Genomic DNA, 10158 nt, shown 5'->3' with positions numbered 1-10158 from the left:
ATTATTTTTCAAAGTGTCAGAAATGGATAACAAAACTGCTATTTTCAATTTTTTTTTATTTTTGTCCAGCTTTAACATCGGTATCGGTTATCGGCTACATGAGTTTTAAAATATCGGCATATCGGATATCGGCCAAAATCCCAATATCGTGCATCCCTAGCATGGACAGCCCTAGATGCAGCATAAATTACACTTTTTTTCAGTATCAGTAAGGCGCTTTAAAACATAATCAGAGGAAGCACAAAATGTTTAGGTAGTTAATTTAAAAACTGCCTATTTCTCAACGAATAATAGGGAGACTAAATCTCCTCTTTAAATTTCTTTAAATTATTGGTGAAATATGCATTAAACTGCATTAAATATGAGCTAAAATGTGCCTGATTTCATGAGTATGCTGTGCATTAATCTGTATCAAGCTGTTGAGCCCGCTCATGGATGTTATCTCCCCTCACTCAGGAGCAGAACGACGCTGCCAGGGATAAAGTAGAGCCCCGATTGGATAATACGGCAAAATCATCAGTTCTAGTGAGGTTAAACCTCTAAGGGTGTCTATGGCGCAGGGGCGTGTCGTGAAGCTGGCTGATCAATGTTAATAGGCATATTTTGACTGACAGTAGACAGACAGTGAGAAGGTTTTCCTCATGAGTTGAGAGAGAAAAGGGATCATTCAGTCAGATCATCTTGGGCTGAACTCTTGCCGTGGTTTCTGGAGTTTATTATTTCAGAGTGTTTCACAACAGCTATTTTCCCCCACTGTAATAATGTGTTTTATGTGTTTCAACATTTGTTAATGTAATACGTGATGCTTAGATTTAATTAACACTATAGAGGCTGCCGTTTCAGAGAGCAGAAGCCACTACTGGTCTGCTATATATATATATATATATATATATACATATATATTATTTGAATCAGCTTAAAATTGATAGTGGCAAGTCAGCAGTTCACAAACAAGCATCAGAGATAAGCGACAAAACACCTATTGAAGCATCACTGCTATGATAAGATAATGTTCAGCACCCATATGCAAAGCCTCAGCAGGTTTGCATGTGGTTGGAGGAACTAAACCCTGATGGAAGGCTGGAATCAAGTGAAGTCATAAAAGAAGGAGAAGCCGACCAGTCAATGTGCTAAAAGTAAGGGGACTCCAACAAAAGACAAAGTGTTGCTAATAACAGCATGCTTCCCCACCTGTCAAAAAGTCCTTGAGAGGTCAGTAATCACAGCTCTGTAACCCACTTTAAGTCATTCTAATAAAGAACAGCTAATGGCCTCACTTCAAACAGCCAGTAAAACGGTCCTGCTGAGAGTTTTAAACAGGAATCAGGATAATGAGCAAAGGTTGAGAGAGTGATTAATTTCACTTGGCCTGCTAAATGGGCCTGAAATCGGAAATCCAGCTGCTACAAACAACACTTGATTTGATGATTCTTCAATGCCATCAGGCTGCCAACAGCCGCAACTGTAAGCATCAGAACAGCCAGCCTAGGCTTTCCATAAGTGACAATTTAGCGGCCTTCTTTAAATAAACCAATTGAGAGTGCATAGGCTTGCACATCATGCTAATTTCAGCATATAGATCCTGGATAGAGTCGTAGGTCTTCTTTGATTGTGCCTGGTTAGCGTCTGTTCACTCTAAATGCTGTTAGTTTAAACTTTTGTCCGCTTCTTGCAAGGCTGCCTCCTTCAAAGGAACCCATGCCGGGAAAACCACAAGCGGTAGCGAGTGCCAAGCTAATTACCATGTACATCAATAAAAATAACCCCAATCCAGAATAACTCCAGTCCAGACCATGCCTTGATTACACAGAATTTAAAGACGTTAAACTATAACCAAACGTAGAAGCTGATTTGCATCCTGTGTTTCTAATTTGTTGGTTTGAGTTGTTGTTGTTGTTAAATTAAGAATGTTTTATACCTTATATACTGCTCTTTTTTTTTTTCTTTTTCTTTTTTTTTTTTTTACATATAAATAACATTTTGTATAGTAGATGTAAGAATTTCTTGCCCCTTTCATATAATATCATAAATAGTTATGCATACAGAGCTGTGAAGTTTCTGTACCCTAACAATAAACTTTTTTATCTATGATTTTACCATTTTCATCAAGACTTAAAGATAAATAACTACATTTATTTTGCGTCACCTTTAGCCACAACTAGGCTTAATTACAACCAGATGAGTAGAATATCAAAATCACTTTAACATAACTGTCTGACCACAGGAAGTAAGCAACAGTTCAAAATAAGCACACATCGTACCCTGATCTAAGGATAGTTGTCTTCCTTCCTGGCTGCAGAACTGCACAATATATCAAACCTCCAAATCTCCAATGCAATATCAGTGTGTGCAATGTCTACATTGAAAAGGAATGAAGTATAACTTCCCTAAATTTCCCAACAAAGATTTTTTTCTATAACAGCTGAGATGCTAAAGCTCTTGGAGAGTTGTGGGGACAAAGTCAAAAAGTAATGATTAACAGTAATCGAAACCATTACCTCAAGTATCAGTTATAGTCTAACAGCTGAATATTTATTAATGGCACGTGAGTGGCTTATCCAGGAGGTTCATAAAAGAAGCTAGATCTACATATGTCATAAATAATTTTTTTTATTATTATTTGGGGGTGTTTATGTATGTACATAGGGCTGGCTTGAAAATATATTTTTTTTCATCTAATAAATATACAATTATTCAAACTCAATGTTTTATTTGCTCATGTAATCTTGTTTGACATTCGCTTGTAAAGTATATGATCTATCTATGTTTTTTATGTAATTGGTATTGTAATTTAATCTTGTGATTTTATACTTGTGTTTATTTTTAAGGTTGCCTTTTTAATATCTGGCTGGGGGACTGCCGATGAAAATTAGCACTCCTTAGCTAACTCGGGTATATTTACATTGTTTTAATGTTGATTAATGTACATTGTCCCCTTTCAAATAAACAATAAATTAAATAAATGAAAATGAAATAGCCTCGTGAGACCATCCTGATCTCGCGAGCTTTCAAGGTTTCACTTGCAGATCAGTCTGGAGACTCTCCGTTAAATAAAATGTGGAGCCGTTCACCAAACGACCGTCCAATCAGCGTTGGCTTTGATGCGGGTTGAGGTGTGACGCAACGAGAAGCGCGACAGTTCAGTCTAAAGAACATGGCGGCTTTAGCTGATGAAACTAGCGTTAGCGTGGCTATCGAGCAACTTTTATCGGAATTACAGAGTATTTCTTCACTGAAAGAAGAGCAAAACACTGCTCTGGAGGCTTTTCTCAGAGGAAAAGACGTTTTTGCTCTTCCGCAAGAGTAGCCTGGCTTGTGGTTGTGTTTTCGTCGTCGCTCTGTTAGTACGTCATATGCTTCGTTGATCTGATTGGTTTATTTGGCCCGTCTATCACCAACATAGGCCAATCAGCTAACCAGTATTTTCGCCCCTTCACAAAATTACTTCAACGGAAGGTTTCCAGATGGATATACGGAGCAAATCCATCTGACGGAGTCAGGTTATATGATCTATGTAATTGAGACAAAAAGGGCAAAATAAAAGAAGTCTGTAAGGGGGGACAAAATGTTTTCTACAGCAGTACAACCTTCCCTCAGAATAGCATTAATCAATCAGTAATCAAAGCAGTTTTACTCTAACTTATTGACCCACCTCATCCTTACTGGGCTTGAAATAAGCCAGGTATTACCATCATGAAGCTCCTCATATTCCCATGCCCAGAACTCTACATGGAACATTTAACAGGATTGTGGATCAACTCCTTGTCGGGTCAGTTGACACAGCTCCGCTTGTTCTTAAGTGGATCCCTTATTACCATCAGTCACAGTAAACAGTCGCCGTACTGCTGCCCATGCTGCCCCATGCCAGGTTTGGGGAAACATAACCCACACCCCCTTACTAACCACCCCCTCACCCACAATCCCCAAACCACTCTCTGAAAGGAGCATGTTTGAAGTGAAAGTTCTTGCCTCGGTTCAGTAGAGCCTGACATCTTCCAGTGCTTTCTCAGGCCATTAAAACACATAAAAGTATTCATCACACACTGACCCATCTTTGTGTTGCCTTAAGGTTAGAGCATCTGTTGTGTTGACTGTGTGTCTGAGTCATAAATGGGACAATTGAAGAGAGAGCAGGACAGGGAGGAAGAGGCTCGTCACTTTTCCAGAGAACTTTATCCTCAAACACAGCCAGGAATCATAATACCTCATCAGCAGCTCCGCATACAGCAGAGGAATGTTAGATTCTTTTCCCCTTCTGTGCACCTCCCCATTGAAGCCATTATTGGAGAATGATGTAATCTGGTGCTTTAAGATCACATTTATGTGACTCTATTCCCTTCAACCCAGGCAGCCTGTCTGTTATTGTGCTGGGGTTCTCTTTATCCCTTGTGCTAACAGCTCACCTCCTCCTGTCTCTGATGATTCCTCTATACAGGATATTAACCTTCCCTCCCATCTCATTTCCTGCTGTGGATGCCCTTTCATGTGTCAGTATTCACTCAGGGTCTGCCTGTCACCATGTCTTTTTTTACTACAGATGTCATTAAATACATAGGGGCTAACACACTGTGTTTCAGAATATAATGGCAAGCAGCAAATCTTCTGCAGGCATGCTAAATCAAACAAGCTTGTCACATTTGCACACGATCAAAGCGATCAACTTCATATACTTGTTGGATTCCAACTCTTTTACCCAGCAATGCAACATATGGCTTTCCAGATTAAAGCAGACACTCTGTGCTACATTTACTGATACGCTGATGGAGCCACATCTAATCAGTCTTCATCCAGAGCATTCGGTTAATTCCATCACAGACAGACGCACACAGAAGCACAGCTTCCTCCATTTATCTTGTCCGTCTCTTCCCGTGATTGAATTTGACGAGTGAGTGGTCTGAAAACGACTCTTGTATCTCCCAGAAGGACACGAGGGACTTCCTCTTGGGGTTAAAGGTCGAGTAAACACTACAGCGTAACATCAGACGCACGTGGCTTATGAGGAAGTCAGGCTCTGTTAGTGCTGCATGAGTGCGGCGGATAAAAATGTTGAAAGAAGGAAATATGCCAGGAAAATTAGGCTAAATCATCATGCATGGGGACATTGCAGTTTTCATAATCTTTACTGCAATTAGACACTATCTGTGTCTTTTAGCCTGAATTTCTGGTGGTGTAAAACATGGACAGTGACATGGTGGAAACAAATAAAGCCCAACCCATCATTTGACACATAAATCTACTGTTGGCAAGCTACACTTTAACCAGGCTGTTGTTTTTGCAATATTCTATAAATAGTAAAACATCCAAATGGTATAATATTCTGCAGTGATGAAAGTGAAAGGTAGAGTTTACATTGGTAATAGGTAATATGGTGAGAATAAGTACATGAGCTAAATAAAAGCAGTTGAATCATGTTCTTATATTAGCTTTATAACATCTAATGCAACTATGGCATTGTTCTTCAAGGTTATCATATCATAAATGTATACTATGCCATGCATACCATAAAAAAGTGAAGAAATATGAAACTGCAGAATTTCTTTACTGATTTGTGATGAAAAATTCAAAGCCAACCATATGAGCCAAAGTTTTTTCACAGTTAAATAGTCGACAAAGTCAAAAGATAATCAGATGATTTTTGATAATCAGGAGCTGTGAAACCAGTGGGAGAGAGGTGGGGTGTCGGATATGACCTGTATACAGATCTTCATGGAAAGTTCCACGTGCCTTGCCAGAGTGAGCATAGGGGTCATATTTTGCCATGATGTTCAAGCCTGTAAGGATACATGAGCAATGGTTGGGTTTGCTATGATGCAAACAGCTAATCAGGTTAAAAAAGAAAGAGAAAGTGGAAAACTGACCTAAATGTGAACACGCACACACACAGACACACACAATCCTGGCCGGGGAAGTAAAAAGTAATAATGATAATGTGTTTTGGTATTAAGTATAAATTAAGCATTTTGCAAAAATATTGCAGTTAAAACCAGACACTCACACCAGTATCGCAGGTAGGTAGCACATAGTTCTGCAAATATTAAGTTCAAGTACTATATAGTATTTACACTTTTATCATTTATTTTGGTTTTATTTGTTTGGTTTTTAAAGTGCACACTGTATAAAAAACAACTTATTTTAGGGGTGTCTCAGTACCCCAAACATGGGCTAAAAATGACAGATTTACAGGATAGATTTTCAAAATTCCAAATAAACTTAGTTAGTTATTAAATATGAAATAATAGGCAGCCATTTTGGATATTGGTGTGATGGTTGGTGGCAAAGCTTCCCTTTCCCAACACGGCTTCCAACTTTAGGGGAACTTTCTCTATATTCTCATACCTTAAAAGTCTGAAAATGTTCATTTTGAGGCATTGAATTAATGTTTTGAGGTCACCCTTTTAACTAATGACACAGCACCATGTAACAATTTTGTTGTCCTGACAAAGTCCAAGTCCTGTTATACTACTATTTGATAAACTGAAGTAAAACTTAATTTTTTTCAATGTCAATTCTGATGGTTCAGAATGTAGCTTCTGTGTCCCTAGTAAAACTTCCCAATTACATTTCTTGACAAAAGTTGTCATGACTACAATTGAAGAAAACATTCATTGACTTATGCAAATATGTCTAAAACCACAACAACAACAACACAAAATGTTTGGAACTCATTTTATCATCATTTGCCATATTTTTTATTTTATTTAAGTATTTCTTTCTTTATTTTTTGCATATAAATTGTATGTGATGGCCTGGACTTAATTTATATTTAACCTGTGCCCCAGTACTCCTATATGTGTTGCAACGCCCCTGCTCTAAACTGAAACAAAGGAAACAGACCTCTGAGGAGTCATTTTGAGGGTAACTCTACAGCAGTCGCATCAGTCTGTCAGTAGCCGGATCTGAACCCTAACATCCGGTCGGGGGGCCATGAACAGGACAAGGCGTGTGCCGCGCAGCTCCCAGGCCCCATGGGTCCCATTTTGGAGCGTAGGGGAAATTCCCAGCGGGGTGGCAGGAGGACAAGCGCGCGCCTCTAATGAAAGACTGCGCTTCCTGCAAGGCTATCATCATTTGCACATAGGCTACTTTAATATACTGCAAGAAAATATTATGTGGCATTTCTTTGCAAATGACTGGAAATGTAACCTTGCGCTGCAAGCATGCATGTAGAAACGGTCCTCTGTGGAGCATTAAATCACCCCGGCAGCTTATTTACAGCTGCTGAGGGGCTCTTATGAAGTGGGCTCACCTCTCTGCCGGTCTGCCGCTCAATAGCCTTCTTGACTTTGCCGTAGGTGCCTCTTCCCAGCGTCTCCAGGAGCTCATAGCGGTGTTTGAGGTTGTGTTTGTGGTGGTGCTTCTTCACGCCCGAGCTCCGCCGTCCATCACCCGGAGAGAGGGTCTCCTCCGGTGATCCGCCGACAGGTGAGCCCGGAGGAGAGGGGACACCCGCTAAGCTTTGACCTCTCTGGGGCCCCTGGGGGCCCTCTCGGTTTGCGGATAAATAAGCGGTCTCCATTTCTCTGGAGAGGTGTCTTAAACAATCTAAATATTTCTAAACTACCAACTAAAACTATTGATAAGATAATACTTATAGACCTAATAATAGTAATAATAAATAAATAAATTACAAATAATAAAGAAAGTGATGTTATCACATATATAATTCATTTACTGATTGTCTTGTTTGATCATTTGGCTTTGATCAAAGTGAACAAACATTTAACCTATTTATGCTCTAATCGCGCTATGATGATCGATTACTAAAATATCTCACTGATCTATAATAATTATGCATACAAATTATATTAAAATGCCAATAATGTCGCTAATAAAACATTGACTATTCTGTTTTCAGATTTCGCAATCTGATTACGCTTTCGTTTTTAAAATACTGGCTGTATTATTTTTGCATGCTGCTTTTTTTTCTCCCCTCATCTATTTAAGAAGAAAAAAAAACATAAATAAATTGGCACGATCTAACTGCGGTCAGTTCTACGTTGTTCACGTCATCTGTCGTCCTAAACGTTGCCAATATTAGAAGAAAGGCGAAAAAGCTGCGACGAAACCGGCGTTTTGGGTAAAGATGACCCTCATTGTGTCCGCGGCCCAGGTAACACGGCTGCTTTCATTCATCGAGACGCTGTCTGTGGTGCGTCTGCATGCTCCGGGCTCTGCTGGGCGGTGGAGGGTGCGCGCTTTGCTCGGACTCTGTCTCGCGCTGGCGCGTCGTGGATACTGCCATGGTCGCTTCGCTGCGCCCCTTCTTCTTTCTTCTGCTTCTTCGTCTGCCCTGTCTGTGTTTCTGCTTCCTTCTCTCTATCAATCTACGGCATGAGGGGCCGCGAAGAAGGAATGCGAGATGATCCGAGACCGGAGGCGGAGTTTGGGCAGACCTCCTCCTGCTCCTCCCTGCCTCTCCTTCCAGCGGTGTTGTCCCATATACAAAAGCCTCATCTGATATGAACGCTCTGCGGCGTAGCCAGGTATGACTGCAGTGGCGGTTCCAGACCAAATGTACCCGGGGGCCAGCATGTTTTCATGGGGGCACAGAATAGCATGAAATAAAAGACAGGGCAAGGGATTCAAATATATTAACCTCTTAACATCCACCTCATTTTGGGTAATCCTCGCCTATTTTGCATACCCAAATGGAAAAAAAAAATAACTTAGGAACTGTAATCAATTTGACTGTATGATCTGGTTGAACTGTAAAGTGCCTTGAGACGACATCTGTTGTGAATTGGCGCTGTATAAATAAACTGAATTGAAATTTAATTGAAAGTTAACACCCTCTAGTTTCCTAATATATACATTAAAATTGGGTGACTAGAACACAGACCAACCTGCATCAGTTCACACATGACTCAAAGTTGTTGTTTTTTTTTATTCTCGGAAATGATGGGTCTTTTTTGAACAGCAGTAATAAAGACATTTTTGAGAAAAGGCAGGTATGCTTGTATTATATTTGTTCACTGACGACCCGGTAGGTTTTAAGAGGTTAAGATAGCTGCTTGAAGTGAAATTTCTATTCAATCAGGTTTAATTAAAATTCTATTTCTTATGAGGTCAATATACATTCATAATGTTGGAATGTTACATATTTTTCACTTAATTTAAGTTAAAATTACAATTTTCCATAAAATCTGAATTAGAACTCAAGAAAAACTGTTGAATTCAGCTGTAAAAGTTTTTGTTTTTTTAATTTGTTTAAAAAAAAAAATAAAGCATTTAGCAGATGAAAACCTGGATCCTTTGTCAATACCTCTAAAGCTATCATCTTATTGTTTTTAAATAATTAGCAAAACATAATTTATAAAGAAAAAATATGAAATAGATCCAAAGGACCTATCAGCATGTCGTCATTAGGATTTCTTTTAAGTATTATTTCTTCAGTAGAGGGGCCATAACAGGGACTAAGACATGATTTACAGGGCCACTGGCCCCCGTTGGGCCCTTTCTAGAACTGCCCATGTATGACTGTCAGCAGTGGCGCCTCCAGAAATGTTTCATAGGGGTGGCCAGATGTAGCCGCGGGGGGGGCTATAAATTGAAAATAGAGGTACGCGATAAAACAATCAAATGCATTGTAGTGGGACAAAAGTATTCAACCAATTGCATAACTAACGGTAAGGAGAGACTGCAGTTGCTTAGGGGCCCCCAACCTATTAGAGGCCCCGTCACTAGCACCTGGGTGGCCCCCCATGCTATTGTGGACTAGGACGTCTCTTTGCAGATGTAGTGGTGCGAAACATTCCTCTTAAACCCACATGATACAAGCTTGACTGACAGGACCTTATTTATACCCCAACACCTGGCAGATTTCAACATGATGGTGAACCGTTTAAACACGACACCAGTAGCAAAGCAGACAGTGGTACTTTTAATTACTATGTTAATAACTGTGTATAGTTCATTAGACGGTTGGTAAAAAAAATACACTCATATATGTTTCAAACCGCAATAAAGATCTTAAAAGAACAAAGTATTTGAGTATTTTATTTTTTACAATAAAATTTGGAATTATGGGTATTCTAGAGCCTAGATCAAAACCATAACCGTTACATACATTGGGCGTTTCTCAATTCACGAGAACGCGAGTACGTACTCGCGTTCTCGTCAAGTCCGTTCTTGGCGAGAACGCAGGAAGATCGGACTTGA

The 10158-nt window shown here is 39.7% G+C and overlaps 1 protein-coding gene across 1 annotated transcript in view; it reads right to left on the bottom strand.

The window, feature by feature from the left end:
- The window catches only part of nuak1 (NUAK family, SNF1-like kinase, 1), a 22720-nt gene extending 14338 nt beyond the window's left edge, over window positions 1-8382 (bottom strand). Inside the window, exon 1 of the mRNA XM_015382337.1 lies at window positions 7247-8382. Coding sequence (XP_015237823.1) covers window positions 7247-7516 — 270 coding nt within the window. The 5' untranslated portion in view covers window positions 7517-8382. The remainder of the gene's footprint in view (window positions 1-7246) is intronic.
- Between the last annotated feature and the right edge of the window lie 1776 nt (window positions 8383-10158).

Source organism: Cyprinodon variegatus, unplaced genomic scaffold (assembly GCF_000732505.1).
Source record: "Cyprinodon variegatus isolate N-32 unplaced genomic scaffold, C_variegatus-1.0 Scaffold255, whole genome shotgun sequence".
Lineage (NCBI taxonomy): Eukaryota > Metazoa > Chordata > Actinopteri > Cyprinodontiformes > Cyprinodontidae > Cyprinodon > Cyprinodon variegatus.
The sequence above is the reverse complement of the archived record's forward strand: the minus strand, read 5'-3'. Positions and strand labels throughout refer to the sequence as shown.